The 24,113-nt window shown below is 39.7% G+C and overlaps 1 protein-coding gene across 5 annotated transcripts in view; it reads right to left on the bottom strand.

Moving 5' to 3' along the window:
• The window catches only part of AIG1 (androgen induced 1), a 241,464-nt gene that overhangs the window by 128,512 nt on the left and 88,839 nt on the right, over window positions 1-24,113 (bottom strand). For all 5 annotated transcript variants that reach the window (XM_081251379.1, XM_081251378.1, XM_081251380.1 and 2 more), the window contains exon 3: window positions 16,440-16,541. In XM_081251379.1, coding sequence (XP_081107505.1) covers window positions 16,440-16,541 — 102 coding nt within the window. The remainder of the gene's footprint in view (window positions 1-16,439; window positions 16,542-24,113) is intronic.

Below are 24,113 nucleotides of genomic sequence, written 5' to 3'. Positions count from 1 at the left end.
ACCCATATCCCCTGTTAACTGCCGTCTCTAATTAGTTACAGACCATTTAACTCCATAAATATTTTCAAGGATTAATGATAACTGACACATGTATTATGCCTTTAATCTTCTAAGTAATGTTAATATTGATTCATTTTTCTTAGAATCTTGGGGTGGTGCCAGATTCTATCCCAGTAGAAACCGAGGCACCTTGTGACCAACGCATAATGGTTAAGTTGACCTGGTCATGCATGTTTACCCAGGTTTGTCTCTTTGCCGTGCCCTCCACTCAGCTCAGCCCCAGCCATCACCACGGTGACTTCTCTCTTTGTGTTCTTCCATCAACCACTTTCCTCAAAACCCAAGGAATCCTAAAGACCCATGAATTCAAGGGCTCTCAAACTTGACTGTGCCTCAGAACCATGTGAAGGAGCATTAAAAAAAAAATACAGATGGTGCATGGGTCCCATCGCAGATTGAATCGATCAGCATTCATTGGTTGGTCTCTGAGCACGAGACCTAAGCCAACCTGGCTGACCAACATTAGTGCATTTTAACGGCATGGAAAGAAGAAAGCATTATTCAAGACCTCTAAAAGTGAAGTTGTTTTTAAAGGGAAAGAGGAGTTTTCAATGGGGATCTGTAATGGCTAATTTTATGGGTCAACTTGACTGGACCACGGGGTGCTCAGGTATTTGGTTAAACATTATTCTGGGTGTGTCTGTGAAGGTGTTTCTGGATGAGATTAACATTTGAATTAGTAGGCTGAGTAAAGCAGATTGTCCTCCCCAATGGGGATCGGCTACTTCCAAATCTACTGTAGGCCTTAAATAGAATAAAAGGCTGAGTAAGGGAGAATTTGCTCTCTCTGCCTAACTGTCTTCTAGCTGAAACACTGGTCTTCTCCTGCCTTTGGACTCAGACTTGGACTAGAACCTACACCATCAGCTCTTCTGGTTCTCAAGCCTTTGGACTTGGACTGAAACTATATAATTGGCTCTCCTGGGTTTGCAGCTTGTCGACTTCAGATCTTGGGACTTTTCACCCTCCATAGTTACATGAGTCAATTCCTTATTCTATACACACATCCTACTGATTCTGTTTCTCTGGAGAACCCTGACCAATACAGGATCATAGTTCTTTTAACTGTGTGTTCTAGTATAGATATATATGAAGGTACATAGAAGACATTTGAGAGAGACTTTGCAATGATAAGCCACAACAGAAAAGAAGACAAAGTGCCATCATGTTAGAATAAAGGTTGAGAAAGTCCCCACCTTTGGAGAGAAGGCCCCTGTTCAGTTGAAGGGAGCTATGGGGGAATGCAGAATAGATCAATACATTTTTCACAAGAAAATGCTTTACATTCTATTCACATACACATAAGTAATCTCATATGATTCTAATAAATAGGATGGTGAGACTGTGAATATAGATTAAAGGTGAAGGTGTTGTCTGACTTACATTGAATAGTGATAAGCTCCCTGCTTCCTCAGATCTAAAATGTTTACTGAAAAGATAAATGAAAAATATCATCAGCGGCTTCCCTGGTGGCGCAGTGGTTGAGAGTCCGCCTGCCGATTCAGGGGACGTGGGTTCGTGCCCCGGTCCGGGAGCATCCCACATGCCTCGGAGCGGCTGGGCCCATGAGCCATGGCCGCTGAGTCTGCGCGTCCGGAGCCTGTGCTCCACAACGGGAGAGGCCACAACAGTGAGAGGCCCGCGTACCGCAAAAAAATAAAAAATAAAAAAAAATAAAATCATCAGGAGGAGAAAGGCAGTTCTGTGTGCTGAAGTCAGCAAAACAGCGACACAAGGATTCTCGGTGATCAAAAGCTCTTTGGCCTGGGCCTTCTCTTTTTTATTCTGGCTCTCGGTCCCTATGGTCTGTGATCTATGATGTTGAATACCAGAAGTCACAGTGTTCCTTATGGGTGATGTTTCCTGCTGCATTTCCCTCTCCTTTTATCTTTTCTTCTTCAGTCTTTTATTCATTTTTTCATTCTTACTTCATTTAAGAAGTGAGAGATGTTTTAGGAAATATACTAAAAATGAGTCATGTTAATATGAGAGGGCTTTATATTAGGAATGAGGGCTATTTGGCAAATTATGTTCTCCATTTAAAAATATTGAAAAGTGGAAAAAAAAAGGTAGTAACTGCAATTTAAAGCAAATCTTCCTAAATACAGACAAAGAAAACAGGATAAGATAAAGGAATCTTTCTGAGTTTCCTATGCCAGAACTTTTCAAGCAAACTTTCCAAATACAGGCAACTGGGGAGAAAGAAAATTCACAAGCAAATAATTTAGCATATGACACTTAGTAAAATCTAATGAAAAATCACCAAACTTTATTTCAATATAAAATTGCTGCAGGCAAAAACTGTTTTGCAAATACATTACTGGTTTTAACATAAGTCACTATACAAGGTGTGTTGCAATAGTTATATTCTATAATTTAGACTTTTAGCTTTGTTGTATGGCTTACTTATGTAACTCTACAAAATGATGAGTCTGGAAGGCTTGAGCTTATAAGGAAAAAATGCCATCATTTTAGTGAGTCCAGTCTACACTCACAGAAATATCAAATTACTTATTGAAAAATCCCAGATGAAGTAACAAGGAATGTTCTGGGAAGTTGCTGTTGACAGTGTGTTACCCTGATCTTATAGATGTATGTTTCCCAGGATTACTTAGGGAGGATTATCAGCATTTAAAAAATGAGACTGGCCAGAGGTCTTTTACAGTCTCCTCAGGGAACTCTAGAGGGGTTGAATGGTCTTTTCTTCTTCTTTTTTAAAAAGAAGTATAGAATCTGATTTTGCATAAAAATCTGAGAGCTGGCTTCAGAGAAATAATGAAGAATTAAGAGAATTAATTAAGAATGAATTAAGAGAAATGACATGGTCCCCAATGTCCTTCCAACAGCCCACCTTGACTGCCCTGACCTTGGACTGTCGCAACTGTCCCATGTTGGTCAAAGCGAGGTCACAGGAGGGGAAGCTGAGGGGGACCTTCCCAAGTCATACCAATCCAGCAGCCTGATCACTGACTTCCAAATAAGGTTAAAGCACAGCTTCATTATCCAGAGCCTGAAATGTCAGCCAACTTCACCAGCATGAGAAGTGCAATCAAAAGGAGGCATTGGGCACTGACTTAAAACACACCACTCAGTAAAACGGAAATCCATATAGCAACAACTGATGTCAACATCGCTGAACATTTTTAAACAACTGCAACAGATTACTATATGGGTGCGCATACTGAGATAAAAGAAACGTTCCCTGCCTGGAGTCTAAATCTGATGAAATGGAATCATATCAACTGGGCAGTTTTCAAGCACAGAGAGTTACTTCTTCCTACCGTCCTTTCTTTATCCACCACCTGCATCTTCGCCCCTGTTTGCAGTTAACCCTCCATTTTAAGCTCCCACCTCCCCACTTACAGTTGGATCCTTTGAGCATCTTCCCTTCCTTCAGCAAATGTTTGAAAAGGAAACACCTAGGAGGAACAGCAGTGGGAAGACAATTTTCACCATTACCTAATTTTTCCAACCTGTTACAAAGTGCAACTAATAAAGTCAAGAGGGAGCATCATTCCTTGTGCATGCTAAACACTCAGGGTGCACCAATACCAAATGAAGGGGCCGGGTTTTGACAATGTGATGAATACCCTTCTGGAAATGGCTGGTGAAATGGCACTCCTTGAAGGCCCATATTTCACTAACTTGGCAAAACTTCGTTTCAAGGTCATTTCCAAATGCTCGTCTTGTGCAGAGCAGCATGCATGGAGCAGCACTAGCATGGCACCAGGTCAATCCATTAGTCATTGCTGGAGTGAGCCTTCTGTGGAGAGGCAGCCTGCTTCAGAGTCAGATGGGCTTTAGAAAAGCATGCCAAGAAAACTTTAAGATTTGAAATGTTACAGAAAAGGAGGTTGCTGCATCTTTTAATTGCCTACTATCCTTGCAGACGGCGGCTTTTCATATTTTTATGCAAATATTACATCTCTACCCAGTGTGAAAACCGGGTTAAAAAATGTGGTAAGTGAGTTTGTGCATATGTCTTCAATTGAGAACAGTGCTGAGTGCCAAACTTTGACCAAGCTAATCAGACTGTAGGTCTGTGTGAAAGCCTGAAGTGGTGGAATCTAGTTGCTATAGCTGCAAATTAAACAAATAAATGAGACACCATGGAATGCAGCAAAATATCTGTGGTCTGATTAGTTCATATTTGCCATATGTGTGAATATTAGCAGTCAAATTCTGAGTTTAAGTAAAGTTCTTTTCAAGAAGTGCAACTGAGGGCAAATGCTTAAAAATAAAGAAGATCTGAAGTCTGTGTCCAAAGATAAATATTTTACATTTTATATAGGCTTTTAAAGAATTTCATTAACTTTTTAGCTTAGTAGTATATACAAGTTCCGTGTTGCTACAAATACAAGATTTCCACCAGGGCACCTTCCCTGGAAGTTTTAGACAGAGTTTGACACTAATTTGTTACTTACTATATGATGATAAGTTGAAATCATTAGCTAAGGGATTTACTTTATTTTATTTTACCTTACCTTATCTTTTCCCATCCTACTTTAGAGGATTTACATTTATTTGGCCTACCATGTGGCAGGCACTGGACTATGTACTTCCATGGCTACAACCTCATGAATTCCCACAACAAGCTTTAAATTCCCCACTAGTGGAACTCGGCAGAGAAATTTAGAAAGACTGTTGAGCAGAGAATGCTATTCTGATTAGCCTCTTAAATCACATACACTAAACTGTTTCCACAGAATAATAAAACTGGAGAAAACTACAGAGGTCACTTGGTTCAGTTCCCTTTTCTAGGTGGCTCACAGGTCTGCATCTATTTGAAGTGTGGCATAGAGAAACGGAGCGGCTTTTTTTGAGTTAACCTGGTGTGAGAAAGAGAATAGAGCAAAAAAGACATTCTGCTGTGTGTGCGGTCATGGCAACAAGGACCTATAGAAAGGGATGTTTATTAACATCGATCTTTTTACCCTACAGGTATAGATAGTAGCAATGTGAACAGCAGCACATGGACCTATAAGATAATTAGATCTATTACCAGATCACATGAATTAATGTATTTGATAAGGATGAAAGAGTTTGCATTAAAGGGAAACATTTCCACCAATCAGGGCTAATCTTTGCACTTAGGTTAAAACATACCTTAATTAGATCATTAGGTGCAAGCTCCTTCTCTGAATACGGATATGGCAGAACAATAGGAAAAAAATCACTCTTGCTTAGATGAAAAGGAAAATAATTTAAAATGCCAGGAATGTTGACCAGTGTCTTGATGAAATATGTTTGTGAGCTATAATGACAATTCATGTTGAAAGACATCTCTTTAACTCGATGTCAAAGCTCCATGGAGAGAGGCCCTCGGTAGAGTAAGTGCCGTGGGGTCAGGCAGCTCAGCATTCTACTCCCAGCTAGTCCCCTCACCAGCGGGGTGAGCTTGGACAAGTGGACATCATTTTCAGTACGAGTTGCTGCTGCCTGCTCTTCCTGTCTGCCACCACGTATGTCATCCTCATCTAAATACCTGTCTTGACCTTAGGAATCAACCATCCTCTCCACGCACAGTTACAACGTGGTTATAATTTACTGCTCTGAAAAATCAATTATGTTGTTACTGACTTTACTCAGAGTGTTGTCTCCAAAGCAGCTTCAACTCAATGGCACAAACTTAGGCACCGCAATTCAAAACAAAGAATACATCATTTTATTAAACCCCAGTATATCCATTCCATGATCCTCAAGTTCTTAGTCCTGCAGCTTCCCCAGAGCCCATCCCATATTCCCACTGCATTTAACAAGCTGGAATTCCCTAGGAATACATCTTAGGGTCCTGCAATTTGTGGAAAAACAAAAATAACAACGTTAAATCTTAGCTTAACCACACTGGTCAGGTAAGAATGATGTGGAAGCTTTAGTGTAGAGAACAGTGAAGCTGCCAAAAAAGTTAATGGAAGCTTGGACAACACTAACAAGCAAGGACGATTGCACTTGCCAAACCATGTGAAAGTATAAAAACAAATCTAGACAAGCTGAAGCCTGGTCAGGGGAGAGAGTGTGATGCAGGGCGTGTATACCATTTCCTCAGTAAACGTTTACTGAGTGTGCACTTAATCCCCGACACTATGCTAGGTTTTGGAGAAAAGGATAAAAAATGTTGTTGTCCTTTATAGCCTCATAGTCAATTGGAGGAGTAAGCAAGTAACTGAACAGTCACCAAACAATGTGATGAGAGAAAACATAGGTATATAAACAAAGTGTTATGAGTGCAGTGAGAAGACCTACTCCGATGCTGAGGAGCCTCTGGACTACTTCACTCTTAGGTGGTGTCTGAGAAAGAAATGCAGAAAGGGGGCATCAGACCTTCAGTTCTTCTAGAAAAGTAACTGAGGCAGCAGTGCAGAGAGAGGTCTGGTGATGACACAGTGGGGAGGAGAGAGATGAATTGAGCTTGTTGCCTCAGTGCAGTTGAGTGATGATGAGGTCTTGAACTAAAGCCAGGATGGTGGAGGTTAGGAGGCTGGGGCAGACTCGACAGCTACTTTGGAGGTATATACGATATGGCTTGCCAACTAACTCTGAGGGGTCTGGTGAAAAGGAGCTTTTAGGTGCATCTTGCCATCATTGAGATGGAGATGCAAGATGGGGTTACAAGATTTAGAGGACGGGTTAATGAGGTTGTTTCAATATGTTTGTCTCAAGGTCCTTGTGTCAAATGCAGAGTGTGATGCCCTATGAGACACTGGACCAGGAAGTACAGACTTGGGAATAACTCTTGTAGGGCAGAGATTGAAGTCATGAGGGAGAGTGAGACCCTTTTGGAAGAGAACATGAGGAGAACAAATAGGACTGGTGTTTCAATCTTGAATAATGATGAAGGGACTGACTGGGCAGATTTGGACTTAAAAAGAACAGAAGACTCAGTTCCTTATGAGAGTCTTTCCTAAGCTGAAGACCCCATGGTCTTGGTCTACTACTGAAGCTCCATCATCAGGGATGCTCAAGCAGAGACTGAATTTGCCAGTATATTGTTCAAGTGATTTAAGTATCACATGGTGTATGGACCAGATGATCTTTAGAGTCACTTCCCAAGTCCAAGATTCTGGCATCCTGTGCCTCTGTGACAGAAAATGCAGCTTTTTTCCCACTTCACTTTCTTTGGCAGCCATCACTGATGCTTGCTGTGGTTGGAACTTCAATTAAAAGGGAACTGGAAAGGATATAGGGATGGACTTCTGCCAAGGAGTTAAGCCTGTGGCTAATGAATGATCTGTCTGTGGTAGTGAAGAAGGAAGCCAGTTCCCAGGACAACACCTGCCTGCCTGTCCCCACCCGTCCCCCAACTATGAAGAGCTAAGGGCAGATGAATGGGAAACATATGAATGAAGTTTACTTTGAAATATCTATGGATTTAAGGATTAGGGGTAAAAAAACTTGAGTAAACCACTCTTTGGGTTTTGCTGACCCCAAAATATCTGAATATAATTTATAGACCTTCTGATGAACTCACACTTCTGCTGGGCCGGCTCATCTATTATATGTAGCAAGAAAAAGGGCAGAGTATAAGCCAAGTAATATTAGCCTTGAATTCTACCCTTGCATGGAAAATCAGTTCTACAAAGGAATTTGTGATGGCAGGAAGTTACTTTAAAAAGCCATCTGGCTATTACCCTAGAGAAAAAATAACTAATACCCAAATAAAACAATCAATATATGGAAGAGCTTTTCAATACATTTGATCCAGGCTATTACTTATCTGGCCTGTAGCTCTTAGATGTTCCAAGGACTCATGGTGTGTTCTTCAGACATCAATTCTGGCCTTTTCAGGTAAGAGAAACAATATATGTACAACCAATAAGCCCCTCTGGGGGGACAGCAGGCCATGAATGCAAGATTCGGCTGCAGTGCAGCTGAATTTGAAAAGTGAAGTAAAATACAAGTTAGGGAAAAAGTGAATGGTTTGGGGTTGCATTCTCTGTCAACAATTATGGAGGGGAAATGAGAAAGAGTGGGATAAAAGAGAACAAGAGAAAATGTGGACATAGAATATTGATAAAGTTGATTCATTCATGCAATAAATTAGGTACTGTTCCAGGTGCTAGGGATAAATCAGTCACTAAAACAAAGATCCCTGCCTTTATGGAAATTAAATTCTAGAAGAAGAAGATGGACAATAAGCTCTAAACACAACATATATATAAAAGCATATAATATGTCAAAGACAGTAAGTGCCATGAGGGGGATAAGGAGCAAGGTAAGGGGATTCTGGTGGGATGGGGTGGCTTCAGTACCTAATAGGCTACTCAGCATAAGCCTTACTGAGAAAGTGCCATTGAGCAAGGATTTGAGGGGGGGGTGAAGAAGTGAGTTAAGCAGATCTCTGGTGGAGAGCATTCCAAGACAAGCAGAGTGCTTGGTGGGTTCAAGGAACAGAAAGGAGGCCAGCTCAATCTACTAACATCTACTGATTCATCAAATGATTATTGAGTACCTATACTATGCCAAGGACTATGCCAGGCACTGAAGAGAGAAAAATTAATCCCCAAAGCTCAAGAAGCTATGAAGGAGATATGGTATTTAAAACTGTGTGGTTTGGCCGTGACATTGTGCCTTCTTTACCCTAGGACATTTTTAATTCCCTTTCCTCCCTCCCCCCCACCCCGTCTTCCTCTTTCTGATCTCCTATCTGATCTCCCTCCTTGTTGTGGCCATTTCTCTTCTCACCCATGATGTTCCCTCCCTTCCTTTTCTCTTCTCCCTATCTTTTCCCCTTCCCCATCCTAGCCTCTCTATCTCCTCCTCTTCTTTCTTGCTACTTTCAGGACTTTTTCTTTACCTTTGATTTTCTGTAGTTTAAAAGTGATACGCCTAGGCGTAGGGTTTTTTCTTTGTTTTGTTTTGGCATTTATCCTGTTTGGTGTCCGCTGAGCTTCCTGGATTTGTGGTTTAAGGTCTAAAATTAATCTGAGGGAAATTCTCAGTCATATTTCTTCTGTTTCTTTCTCCTTCTTCTCCTTCTGGTAATCCCATCATGCATCTGTTACACCTTCAGTAGTTATCCCATAGTTCTTGGATGTCTGGTCTGCTTTTTCAGTCTTTGTTCTTTTTGCCTTTTGGTTTTTGAGGATTCTATTGACATATTTTCTAGCTCAGAGAGTCTTTCCTCAGCTGTGTCTAGTCTACTAATAAGCCCACCAAAGGCATTCTTTATTTCTGTTACAGTGTTTTTTATTGCTAGCATTTCTTTTTGGTTCTTTCCTAGGATTTTCATCTCTCTGCTTGCATTGCCCATCTGTTCTTGCATGATGCCTACTTTATCCCTTAGCATATTAACCATAGTTGTTCTAAATTCCCAGTCTGAGAATTCCAACATCCCTGCCATGTCTGGTTCTGATGCTTGCTCTATCTCTTCTAATTGTGTTTGTTGTCTTTGGTATGCCTTGTGATTTTTTTTTTGATAGCCGGACATGATGTACTGAGTAAAAGGAACTGCTGTAAAAGGCCTTTAGTAATATGGTGGTGAGGTGTCAGAGGAGGAAAAGTGTTCTACAGTCCTATGATTAGGACTCAGTCTTTTAGTGAGACTGTGCCTCTGGACTATGAACTTCCCAAGTGTTTCTTGGGGTTTTTTTTCCCCTCAGGTAGGACAGGAAGGCTAGAGCCAACTGGAGTTGGGTATGTCCCTCCTCCCAGGTCAATTAGGCTCTGATGATACTTCAGCAGGTTAGATTCTGGTTAACTAGTTTCCATTAAGGTCAGGCTTTGTTAAGAGCTGAGTGTTCTGATATATCTCACAATGGTTCCTTTTCTCTTCCCTGTGCTGGAAGCATGAGGGGATGTTTCTCTGAAGCTTATTGTGGGAATCTGGTTGAGCTCCTGCAGGTAAATCTCACAATATTGTGGGAACCTCTCTATGCCTGGGCCACCCTGGACTTTCTCACTCTCGCGCTGTCCTCTCTGAGCCTCCAGTAATCCGTCGATTACCATTCAGGTTTCCCTCCCTGGGTGCTGGTTCCCACAGTGGTTTCTGCTCAGGAGACTCTGCTCCAGTTTAGTTGTAATTCTCTGTATTTGCTTGTCTGTCTGTCTAACCTTGGGGCAGTGGTTTGCTCTATGTTCTCCCTTCTCATATGGATCCAAGAAGAGTTGTTGATTTTTTCAATCTGTTTAGCTTTTTACCTGTTATGATGGAGTTGCAACTTCCAAGCTCCTCATATGTGGAACCAGAAAACCCTCTTCGTCTCTGCCTCACAAACTTGTTCAAAGGTTTCTCAAACATCATTTAAAAGAATACATTTTCTCGGGCTTCCCTGGTGGCGCAGTGGTTGAGAATCTGCCTGCCGATGCAGGGGACACGGGTTCGAGCCCTGGTCTGGGAAGATCCCACATGCCGCGGAGCAACTAGCCCCGTGAGCCACAATTACTGAGCCTGCGCGTCTGGAGCCTGTGCTCCGCAACAAGAGAGGCCGCGATAGTGAGAGGCCTGCGCAGCGCGGTGAGGAGTGGCCCCCACTTGCCACAGGTAGATAAAGCCCTTGCACAGAAATGAAGAGCCAACACAGCCATAAAAAAAAAAAAAAAAAAAGAATGCATTTTCTCAATTTACAATATTTCCAGTTGAAATAATAAATAAGAAAGAAAATTGACAAAAGCTAAAACACCTTAAAATCCATTACTGATTTAAAAGAGACAGAATAATCAAATCTTCATGTCAAACTTTAGACGGGCAATATCTAACACAGGAGAATGGGGCTTGGTAGAACTAATGATCACAAATGAAAATTCACAATGGAAGAAGCTAAAATCAGTAAAATTTGACACGAAAAAAGCTTACAGACGAGAACAGTATTCAATAATTCTGAAAGTATCTGCCTCACTGTGGATGTAGCTCTCCTTCTTGTTCTTTGGGGTCTTATTTGTTTTCTTTGAGAGGTCCATTGGGAGCCTTAGAAAGAAGTTCCCAAGAAATTTCTGACCTCTGTTCCAGTCTTACTTTTATTTTTGAAAATTTTCAGATATCTTTTAGTTACTTTAGAATATGTTGTGAAAAGTAGTTTTTTTATATGAAAAAGAAGGTCTTCTTTCAACCAACAACTTATTCTATGAAATATCCAATATCAGGGTGGCAGACTCCATGGGTCATGAAATGCATAATCTTTTTATCCCAGAAAAGGAAACTTTCTATAAGTTGTATTATTTACCAAAAGAATAACGTCAAATTTGAGTTCCTGCAAAACCAATGATCATCCAAGCAGTATTTAATGCTTTCTTTTCTGGGAAAGACAGATGTACAAAAACTTTAGTAATTACCAAATGTCAAAGTAATATTGAACAGAATAAACATTTGCCTAAATTAAGGTGCTCTTGAGGATCAGTTACATATAACAAGAACAACTGACAAATCAAGCATGATGAGAGGTGGGATTTATTTTTTTGTCTCCTGATAAATTATATGGGGAATGAATAACTCCTGTTGTGATTATAAGAACATCGAGGTCATGTCTGCTTAAAGATCTGTGGGATAATAATAATATCCTAACCTTCTGCCGTGCTTGGCATTCTCAAAAGCACTTTATAAACATTAATTGGGTCTTCAATAAGCTGAGGCTGTCTTGTTGGTTTTTTCCTGTTATGGCATCACTGAGAGTCTGCAATCCTTCTAGAGTTTAAATATTTATTTACTTATTGCTTTTAAAGTGTATTTACTCCATTGACAATGCTTTAAAATTATAATCAGCAGAAGAGAAATGTTCACAGTTCTACTTTTGCAACTAAGAAACAAGCCAGAGTAACAACAGTGCTTCTCCTTGCCCAAGTGAACACAGTCTGTTGGGGGTACTCTGTTGGTCTGGGAAACTGTTTTCTTACTTACCTTCATCCACTTCAAACATGCCCTTCCCATCCTTTAAAACTGCATGTGTTTTTCTCATCCTGTAACTACACAGTCCCTACCAGGGTGCTTTGCATGTGGTGGGTTTTCAAAAAATGTTTGCTAGATTGAATTAAACCAAAGCTCAGCCCGCGTATGTGGCAGCCATGCAGAATCCTACCACAACTATCTGTGACCACTCTCATTACATTTTGGAAACTCTGATTCATTTGCTGATATCACTTCTGTTTTTCTTTTGTCTGATTATCAGTGGACTGAGAATAAAAGGTGATAGAAAGAAATAAATGTAAACTTGACATTCTTCTAAGTTTCAAAAGCAATTACACAAACATCCTTTACATTATCAACACTTAGTGAATACCTAATGGGCATGTATGCTGTTTGAATTGCTGGGAATACAAAGATAAATAGGGTTTCAAGGACAGAACAATTTTTGATTTTGGATATTGAACTGACTCCATTTAAATGTGCTATACTGGGGCTTCCCTGGTGGTGCAGTGTTTAAGAATCCACCTGCCAATGCAGGGGACATGGGTTTCGAGCCCTGGTCTGGGAAGATCCCACATGCCACGGAGCAACTAAGCCTGTACACCACAACTATTGAGCCTGCACTTTAGAGCCCACGAGCCACAGCTACTGAGCCTGCGTGCCACAATTGCTGAAGCTCTTGCGCCTAGAGCCTGTGCTCTGCAACAAGAGAAGCCATCACAATGAGATGCTCGTGCACCGCAACGAAGAGTAGCCCCCGCTCGCCGCAACTAGAGAAAGCCCGTGCGCAGCAGTGAAGACCCAATGCAGCCAAAATCAAATAAATAAATAAACAAACAAATAAATGTGCTATACTTTATATGTTTGTATTTTTGGTTGTAATAAATTAAAATTCTTTGTGTGGAGGGTGTGTGGGTGTGTGCTATTTTAATGGAGGCTGGAGATAACCTAGTGTTTACAGAGCAAGGGTGTATTACCCTTTTATTCACCCATTTCCTCTTCTCTTCTGCAAATAAATTCTAGGATTGCTTGCTGAGAGAAAAGAGGAAGACATGGAAAGAAAGAGATAGGATATTTTCCTTTAGTTATAATCATGTCTAACTTTTGGCAACTTTAGTGTAAATCAAAATTGAAACCCCTGTGGATTTCAGACCCTGTAAGTTTTCTCTTATGCCTGTTTGAATGCTGCAAATTCAAGACTGACTTGATGATTCTCCTGAAATGGTGTCATGATAGACTTATACACTGCATCTCAGTTCTGTGGTTCAGGGCTCTGGATCCCTAGAAATTATGTTGAGATCCTTCAAACAATGAATATGATTCTATATGTAAGAACAGAGTACATTCTCTCTTGGAATTCTTGTAGTTATAAAGATCTAAGCAGGCAATAATAGTGAGCAGGCCTAGAGAGCCATAAACCATTTGCAGAAATATTTGACGGTTACAAATTAAACTAGACAGTATTAAATAAAATATGTTCTATCCTCCTACATTCTTAGATATATTTTTGTAAAACAAAATAAAAAAATAAGATTGGATGATTAGTAAAATTTATAAATTACAGATATAGATATTTAGCATAATATAAATATCCAAAATTTTATTTTCTTGCCTTCATTTCAGCAAATTCACTAAATATGTTTTTATAATGGAAATTCTTACAAAACTGGAGCTCTACTAACAGTATTAATCTAAAATATCGATTAAAAATAAAATGTAATTATAATTAAAGTGTATACAACTTGAGTGTTTTCATCAAAATATGAACATTAAATAAATGTAAAAATTTTAATGAATTATTTTCATACTTTAAAATTTCATACTTTTCATACTTTAAAACTCATACTTTAAAAATTTTAATGAATTATTTTCATACTTTAAAATTAGATATCAAAAGCTATTTAAAAAGCTATTAAAATTAAAGGCAAATACAAACTATAATTAATTAAATACAATTTTAAAAAAGCTGAAAATGCTGATTTAATTTTTTGATGTTTCATAAATCATATTACACATTTTTATAAAGATTAAATTATTCATGATTCTAGCATTTAATGTTTGTATTTTAATTGCCAGTCCAAAGCATCAGCACCATGTTTTATGCATGATGTATTTAAAGTTTCACATATACATATTTAGAGTAATGTAAATTGTTTAATATTGCAAAATATTCCTCAGCCATCAAATGCAACTTCTTTGTTGGTAATTCTGGAACCATGAATTGGAACATGAAAAAAAGCCAAGAAATGGTCATTCAGCTTTTCTAAGACAAAATTCATTGGGAAAGAAACCTATTGAGCTCATATTATCTGAGAGGACTTGACATGTTCGTTAATTTATTTTTCCCTTTCCTAAATATTTCTGTCACTCAAATCCTCCTTGCATTTCTAAGTAGTGTTTTTCTCCAAGAGTGAGAATTTTAACCCATCAAAGTGAATCAAGGGAAAATTAGGAGCGTCCAGCTGAAGTTCTAATAACTTCATACAAACTTAATAAACCATTCATTCGCAACATTAGATGGTGCCAGGATCTGCAAAGATTGTGATTTATTCTCTAACCAGAAGGTAACACTGTACAGTTTAGGGATGTAGACAACAGGCCAGATTGCCCAGGACTCTTCTTCTATAGCACATGATATAATCATTTGTTCTCAGCTAAGGCCCTTCTGGTGTCAGAAACCTTCTAAGCCTCAGTTTCTTCATCTGTAAAAGGGATAATAATTTCTTGTTCATAGAACCACTATGAAAATTAAATTATATAGCCTGGCACACAGTAGGTTATTGAAAAATAGTAGTTATTAGTATTGACTGGCAGAGAATTATGGGGACTGGCTGTACTGCATTAGTCATCAATCTAATGATTATGTACTGCTCTTCCTATATGCCAGGTGGCTGGGCAGAGACGCAGGATTCGAAGGCTGCCATTTTGCACTAGCTGTATAACACTTTTGTGGACATGTACCATGGAGATATGAAAGTGTGGGGCCAGCACAGCTAACAGCAGAGCAAACTTGACTTGTAAAAGTGGGGAAAGGCTCCATGAAGAAGACAGTATAAAAGCTGGCAGGATAAGCAAGAGTTTCCCAGTGAAGAATGGGAAGGGCATTGGGGGCAGAGGATTGCAAAGACTTGGGAGTTATGAAAGCACTTCCACATTCAAGAAAAGCAAAAAGTTGGAGAGAGGCAGAGTAACCATGTCAGGCTCCTGGTTAAATTTAATTGACAAGACCCAACAGATATGTTTGTAACTAGACCTGAGGTGCCATGTTAATCATTCTACAGTGTGGCTCTAATTGGACTCAAGGAAAATTCCAGTTCTCTGAGATGTGCTATTTTTGAGGGGTTGGCTTACAAAAGTTTGAATCAATGCCCCTCAGTACAATAATGTTTGTTTGTTACTACACAGCATTTTCTTAAAATATACCAAAATTGGGGGCAGAAGGGAAACACTTACTTTGGACCTCAGATGCATGATTTCCAGTTCTTCATTCCCCTATAATTTCTGTCATGGGTTGCCCTTTTCACTAGGAGCACCCAGGGACACATTCTAAAAATTGACGTAACCAAAAAATGCAGGCTTCTTAGTTAATAACAAAACAGTGCTCAATTCCAGAGATGGAAAGGGAAGACGACACAAAATTTCTCTGCAGAAAATATACCCTCAAATCTTGTCAAGCAATGTGCAAACCAGCCAAAGTATTTGATTTGAAACTTGTGAAGGTAACATCATTGCTAAAGCATCCGAAAGAATTAGACTGAGAAGAAGGAAAAGACCTCGCAGCTGCAAGCAAATACCCTGGGATGGGCAGACCCTGACAAGGTGGAGAACCACTGCTAAGGACACCTCCAACGTCTGTAGTGACTCTCCCAGGGAAAGTAACAGCCCTGCCTCTCCTCCAGGGGAAATTCTCCAAGAACACTGGTTACTTTCAACACGATCTCACTGATGTGAAGTGGAGGAGGCATTGGGTGTCCATAGTGGTGCAGGTGGGAATCAATCCTTAGTCTCCAACAGGGGACAAGCCTTTGAATGGCCCAAAAATTAAATCCGTCCTGGAGTGAGCCAATTGTATTACACCGAACACCACTGACACCTCTTATAAACTATGGATTCATCTACTAAGTAGTTTTAATAGTGACTCAACTTCATGAGAAGATATTTTTTATTTATGTTCAATTTTCTTCTCTAACTGTACTCTCTAATTATAATTTTCATTTCACAGCTATTTAGGTAGATTCTGTGGACAGCCTAAATTAGAAAACAGCTCTTTATTTATTTATTTTTTTTTGCGGTATGCGGGCCTCTCACTGTTGTGGCCTCTCCGTTGCGGAGTACAGGCTCCGGACGCGCAGGCTCAGCGGCCATGGCTCACGGGCCCAGCCGCTCCGCGGCATGTGGGATCCTCCCAGACCGGGGCACGAACCCGTGTCCCCTGCATCAGCAGGCGGACTCTCAACCACTGCGCCACCAGGGAAGCCCGAAAACAGCTCTTTAGTAGATTTTTTTTTAAATAAAAGGAAATCATTTGTTTTAGTCCACTTACCATTCCATGATTCAGCCACCCTGGGATAAAATTATCAAGCAACTTCGGGTAAATCATCTCTCTGTCATAGGCATAAATGATCCAGAACACCGCTACAACGAACTGGAAGGGAAAAAGAGATCCTTTATTTCAAAGGCACCAACTGTCTACAGCATACAATTTGTTGGTTATCTATTGTTTAAAGAACCCAACAAAACTATAATTTATAATGAAAGACAAATCAGTAAGCCAGCTAATAACTGCAAAGATTGTTCTAACTTCATCCCATTAGTGGTAACTGTTGGGGTCCCTCCTCTTTCCTCGATCTCCCAACTGTGTTCTCTCAGGCGAAGGGCTCTGTTTGTGAGGGAGAGAGAGATGGTCTCTCTGTCATCTGGAACAGCTCCCTTCCAGGGCTAAGTGTGTTGGTTTGATTCCTCTCAAGAGGGTTTAAAAGTTCATTGGTGGTTTTTTGGATCCCATTCCCCACTGTACAGAGTTAGAACATATTCAAGAAGCTGTAGTGTATTTTCCTTGAACCCATCATGTGGTTTAAATTAATCTTCACGTTCTCAAGTTTCTATTTCACCACTCACAACATTGAAATCACTGCTATAAAATGTCCCAAAGTCACAATTCCAGCAAATGTATTAATTTATACAGCCTAAGTGGGGGCTTTAGCGACACTGAGAAGCAGAGTGTACGAAGAGTTAAGGAAGATTCCTAATTTATGAATAACTCATAAATTCATCTGGATTCCAGAGGTTTATTTTGACCCATCAGCAACATCATCAAAAAAAGTGAGGAGAGTACTCAATTTATTATCTTATCTTTCCTCAAACTAATGGGGAGAGAAGAAGCTCAGATAAAATAAAGAAATGAATGGCCCAAGCCTTTAACCTTCACCATAGAATTTTTAAAAAAAAAATGAATGCTTTTTTAAATAGTCTATAAATGTAGCATAGAAAAGGGAATGAACAATCCCACAGGGAGGTCTCATAGTCTCTTCAGAGTTATGTGTCAAAATAATAAATACTACGGAATGATAAAATGTGGCATGAATGTTAAACAGAAACAATTTTATCTCATTTCTTGTAAGTCATCCATGCCCTGACATTTTATTAATAATATATATTTTATTGCCACTTTTTATAAAACTCCTAGTGTTTATAGCTCAAGGCTAGTAATCAGAAGGATTCGAAAGTTCTTTTAGAAGTACGTCAGTTATCACACGGATAGTCTTAGCCTGAAAAAAAATTCACCCTTAAAACCCAGGATGTTATGAACATTCACTGATTCATAAAACACATTGAATGATAATTACAATAGGCAACTGTAGATAACACACGTAGTTTTAATACCAGATTAGGGTCCCCAGTTATTTATCCTGCTTTTGGGGCAACTATTTTCACTCAGTGGATAAATGCACAAGAGGAAAAAAGAAAAAAACATCTATTATTAGCTTAAGGTTAACTATCGTCAGGATCTTTCCAAGTACAACAAATAATTTTTGAATTATGCACAATTTGGGTTTGTTCATTCCACTACTAACTTCATGTGTATTGAGTATCAGTGTTCCCTGCCCTCAGACCTGGGTGGGCTCCATGCTTTACAGTCTTGTTACGCAAAGTGTGGTCCCATGGGTCAGCAGCACCCGTGCCACCTGAGAGCTTGTTAGATGTGCAGAATGCTAGGGCCCAGCCTGATAGGTTCTGACCCTGTATTTTAATAAGATCCTGAGGTCATTCCTATGCACATAAACGTTTGAGATGTCCTGCTTTGGAAGGCTCTGCTCCAGCCACCTGGAACCTCCTCCCTCGCCATGGAGTGAGGCAATCCCAGGTCCAAGTGGCTGGTCTACCCAAAGCCTGCACCCCCTCCCCTTCTAAATCACATCCTGGGAAACCAAGACCCTGGAATTTCCTGCCTAAGTAGACACAAGTATGCCTCAGGGCCTGTGTGGGTCTCCTTCTCGGGTCTGACCCTGGAAGACTGACTGTGCAATAAATGTTTGTATCCCTTGACCAGAGAGATGGTTAAGGGGTATTTATTCCTGTAGGATGAGAACCAAAGTTTTACAGGTGGCCTGGGTGTCCACACACAGGCATGAGACCGTTTCAATCCTGGATGGAGCCATCAGTAGAATCCCTTTACCTTTGCCACATAGTGTAATTTAATCATGACAGCAACATCCCATCACAGTCACAAGTCCCCTCCCATACTCAAGGGGAGGGGATTATACAGGCCTGTGTAGTAGGGGGCAGAATCTTTGGGCCGTCTTAGATTCCTGCTTACCATATGCTTCTACTCTTCTTTTCCAACATTGTTTTGGCTATTTTAAGTCCCTGGCATTGTCATTTAAATTTTAGAATCTCAGCTTGTGAATTTCTACAAAAACATCCCCCTAGAATTCTGATTATGACTGTACTGAATCAATATATTCAATATGAGGAGAAAAGACATTTTAACAATATTGAGTCTTCTAACCTATGAACATAATTTGTCTCCATTTATTAAGATCTTTAATTTCTCAATGTTCATAATCTTCAGTGACAGCTCTTGCACATATTTTAAGTCTACCACTAAGCATTTTATGTTTTTTCTGCTATTGTAGATAGCATAAAATTTTTTTTTACATTCTTTGTTTGCTAGCATATGAAAACACAAATGATTTTTTTGTATATTGACATGGTATCCTGTATCTTTGCTAAATTCACTTAGTCATTTGAGTGGTTATGTTATAAATTATTTTTGGTTTTTATATGTACACGATCTACAAATGAAGACAGTTTTTCTTCTTTCTCTACAATCTGTATGCCTTTTAGTTCTTTTTCTTTTCTTATTGCACAATGTTGACCAGAAGTGATGAAGAGTGAGCATCTTTGTCTTCTTCCCTACTTAGGGAAAGTGTTCAGTTTCTCAAAATTTCAATTTAATATTAATTGCAGGTCTTTCTTAGGTGTCTTTTATCAAGTTGAGGAAAATCTCTCCTATTCTTTTTTTTTTTTTTTTTTTGCGGTATGTGGGCCTCTCACTGTTGTGGCCTCTCCCATTGCGGAGCACAGGCTCCAGACGCGTAGGCTCAACGGCCATGGCTCACGGGCCCAGCCGCTCTGTGGCATGTGGGATCTTTCCAGACCGGGGCACGAACCCATGTCCCCTGCATCGGCAGGCAGACTCTCAACCACTGCGCCACCAGGGAAGCCCTCTCCTATTCTTAATTTATGTATATAATGAATGAGTGCTGAATTTTTTCAGATAGTTTTGCTGCATATCTTCAGGTGACCATATATTTTTTTCTCCTTTATTCTGTTAATATGATGAATGATTGCAATTGATTTTTAATGTTAAACCAACCTTTAATTCCTGGTCATTATGATGATCTTTTTAAATTTAATTATTTTATTTTATTTTTTAATATTTTATTTTATAATATTTTATATATTATTGGATTCGACTTGCTGATATTTTAAGGAATTTTTTCCATCTTTATTCATAAAGTATATCAACGTCTAGTTAGTTTTTTTTTTCTCATAATGTCATTTTCTAATATTGGTAACAGGATAATGCTGGCCTCAAAAAATAAAGTGGGAAGTGTTCTCTCCTCTATTTTGTGAAGGACTTTGTGCAAGGTTGGTATTATTTCTTCCTTACCTACTTGATATACTTCTCCAGTGGCATCATCTGGACTTACAAGTTTTCTTGTGAGAAGATTTAATTGTGAATTCAATTTCTTTAATAGATATAGAGGTTTCAGGTTTTCTATTTTTTCTTGAGTTAGTTTTAGTCATTTTTGCCTTTTATAGATTTTCTCCATTTCATCTAAATTTTTGAATTTATAAAGTTCTTCTTAATATTCTGCTATGGAAATCAGCAAATGCTACAAATCAGGTAGTTTATCCTTAGATAGCTGGTTGTTAAAGTTTGCCAGCACATCACTCTGGAGAGCAACTTTCTGTTCACTAGGAATGATCATTCATGGTGTCCCTACCACATATAAAGCATCGTGGGGTCGATACTTAATAGTGCAATTTGGACAATCCTTTGACCCCCTACCATAGATTGACGGAATTATATGGGTTATTAAAAGCAAAGTGACTTTCAAGAAAGTGTTAGTCATCTTTCTCAGTGTAACACTAGAAGATCAAGAGGTACAGCTAACTGAGTAATCAGCCTTCTAAACAATTCTTGAGATAAAAACACTGCACAGATGGTAGCTTCTTGGCTTCCTGCACTGACATCCTCTTGATGGTATGGTCATCAGCAAACCCAAAATAAATTTGAACTCTACTACCAGGGCATGGATATGAACAAAAATAGGTTCTCTTGGACAGGTTAAGTGATACTGAAACGTCCTACTGTTGTGAAGAAGCTTCTTCTCTGGCCAGGACTGGTAGCCAGCTGTTCCTCAGCACACACCTGCTGCTTCTGTGCTGCCAGGACCAGAATACTGTACTTGAACTGAGAGTGGGAGAAGCACAGTCACTTCCGAGTTCTTCAAGCTTCCCAGACAAAACACCTGCGTTACAGTGGTTATTGAGGCCTCATTTGAACCCCCCGGAAGGATTAGAAATAAACACAAAAGAAAACTGGGTTCATACTTTGTCTCTTTTTGTAAGGAGTCTCTCATATGGAGTCCAGTAGAAGCTGAAGCTAATCAGCTTTAGTTTACTTCTAAGAAAAAGCTTTACTGATCAGTGGGAAATTCCTTGGAGTTTAGTAACACCAATTAGAATGCAAAGGATGTCATAGAGACATTTACCCTGAAGGAGGCTAAAAAGTCACTTATCTGTAGATTGGTCTATGAAGGCCATTTATGGTGATCTCAAACATCCACTGTTGAAGGAGGGAAGGAGGAACTAAATGAATGCATCTTTAAGTTTTCAGCTTCAACATGACATGAGTTTATGGAATTGCTTTCCCTTTTAAAACAAATCTATTAGTACTCAGACTTTACCAATTACCGATTGGAAAACATTTCAATTCTCCTTGGGGCTCTACTTCTTTGCTTCTAGATTTCCTTTTCATGATATGCTTTCCCATCGATTCTTTCCAAGATCATACCGTTGCTGAGAAGTAACATTTAGACAGGTTTCCAGTTGTGATTTCTCTTTCCAAATGCACAAAGCATGAGAGTAAGTTGTGTGCTCTGGATGCTAGCTGGCTTTGTCTGATGGCCTCCACGCAGACAGTGAATGCCTCATTTTGACATGGCCCTTGTCTTCTTCTCACTTCGCACATCTAGGAGATTCTGAGTCCGCAGGTGCTCTCCTTCTGGCTGACTTCCCTCAGTCATACCGTTAATTCAGAAATGCACAGGGAAGCATAGGGCACTCTGAAATGTTATAGTATCTTTTGTTCCAGAGTACAATTTTTTTCTAGTGCTCATTCCTAGAAGTGTGACAAAGAATTCCTCTACTGTAATGATGAGGTTGTGAGTTACATTATATTTTTTTAGGCTGTACATTCTGCTCAAATTACTTTAAAACCAGAATCTCCATTTAGAGAGTTTCTAAAGCACGTGTTGATGTTATACCTTTCTCATGGCTTTCATCTTTTTGGTAGAATTTATAATTTCTCCATATTTATCCACACTTAGGTCCTTAATTATCTTTCTGACTGAGTAATTATGTGAGAATAAAAACCCAACTCCTACAGGAGCCCGCATGATTTGATGCCTGCCTGTATTTCCAGCCTTCACTTGTACCGTATTCTTTCCTGCTCCCTAAGCTCCAATTGGCAATTTGATTGTTCCTAAAACTCATCATGGGCTTTCCTGCCTCAGAACCACAGCATTTTCCACTCTATGCCAGGAATGTCCTTCCCTCATTTTCATGTGGCTGGATCCTCTGTTCCTTCAGGTCTACTTCAGACAGCATGGAAGCCTCACCACTGTTCTATTATTTTCTATCAGAAACCCTGATAGAAAATAGGCCTTTTGTTGTTGTTCAATTGTTCACTGTCTGGCTCTTTTATGAGAAAGTGAAGTCTCAGGAAGTAGGGACTTCTCTGACTTGTTTACTGCTGTTTCCCCACTAACTGGCATATAACACGTTTATGGTAAAAATTTGCTGAATAAATGAATAAAGGTGCATTGCTGTTCCTTGTATGTGTCAGACCCCACATCTCCCAGAGAAGCAAGTACCTTTTTACTTCTTCAATTTTCTTCCCATTGATCTAAGATTTCTCTTTTATGTTATCCACAGTTTTTGTCCTTCTGTCTGTGAGGAGATAAGCCTTTCTTTCCAAGATTTTCCTTTTAGCTCATCCCTTCTCAGATCTTTTATCCGTTAGCTTTTCTTTTACCTGTTTAAGTCTTCCATCATCTTAAAATAATCCTTCCCTGAATTTCTAGATCAAGATGGAAGACTAAAGGCTCTCTTTCTTGAAATCAACCAAGAATAAGGGGAATAAGAAAGAGAAAGAAACCAGTGGAAGCAAGGAACATCCCTAATCCAATAATCACTCTTCTCAACTGGCTGCCAAGTGTTAAGGAAATTGAACACGGCCAGGGGGAGACTCTGATGCAAGAAACAAGATCTGAGGGCTCTCTGGTCTAGTGAGCAGAACAGAGAGATCGCTACAGGTGACACACTGTAAGGGACACTCTGTGACCCTTGCTGGGAACCAGAGCTCTGAGATGTATGGGAGCCCTGGGGAAACGTTCAGGGGTCAGAGGTGACGATGTTCAATGTGGCAGTGGGCAAGCATGGCATCTCTGCAAGAAGCAGGATGTGGGCATGTGAGGTAAACAAGACAGGATCCGTGGTAACCAGCCCGAATGGACCGCTCCTGCTCACCTGATGAAGACCAAGGTTTCTGTCACCATACGACAGGGCTGTGATCAATATAAGTCAAAGAGAGAGAAATGAGTCAGACCCAGAAAGAAACCATTCTCCAGGGGAGGGCGGTGGTGGGAAACAGACAGAAATTCAAGCTGCCCTCACTCAGTTCCTTAGCCTGTCTCTAGTTCTAGCCTTTCACAAATAGCTGGCTCAGAAAGAACAAACCAATTTAAGGATGAGTAATCATTAAAAAAGAAATAGCATGGAATGCATTCATTACGTCACCGCAAAAAAAGAGATACCACAAAAAAGAGAGCGAGATAAAGCTGAATATGACCAAAAGGGCGGGGGGTAACTGAACAATACAAAACAGAAAGTGTGTTAATTAACTTATGATCAAATAATTCTCCATTAAAGAAAAGCAGTCAGAGATGAAAAATTGAGACTTAAAGAAGAGAAGCTAGAGCGAGAGAAGGGGATAAAAGTGAATGGGTAGAATTTTGACAAGAAATAAAGTATAAAAAATAAAACCACATAAAACTGAAAGTCGCATTATAAGCAGTAAAAGGAAAAAGTGCCTTTGGTATAGACGGGGGTTTGGCTCTCCACGGTCCTGTGGACTAGGGACACTGAGAAACCTTCCTGCTGTGAAACACTAGGTGCTAAATAAATTACGACAAATATGCTTTCAAATGTATTGCTGAGCGAACAAGAAAGGAAGGGAAATCACTAGGAACCAAAAGACCCATACAGACAAAAACGAACAAGGAAAAAAACCAGAACAGTAGCAAACACGGAAACTGGGACTGCCCTGGAGGCAAATGCTAACACCAGAATCTGAGTGTTCTGTGAACTGTGGCCACTGAGATGGATGACAATGGCCTTGGGCCTATGCAAATCTATGGACTGG

Source organism: Mesoplodon bidens (assembly GCF_964165515.1).
Source record: "Mesoplodon bidens genome assembly, chromosome: 12".
Lineage (NCBI taxonomy): Eukaryota > Metazoa > Chordata > Mammalia > Artiodactyla > Ziphiidae > Mesoplodon > Mesoplodon bidens.
The sequence above is the reverse complement of the archived record's forward strand: the minus strand, read 5'-3'. Positions and strand labels throughout refer to the sequence as shown.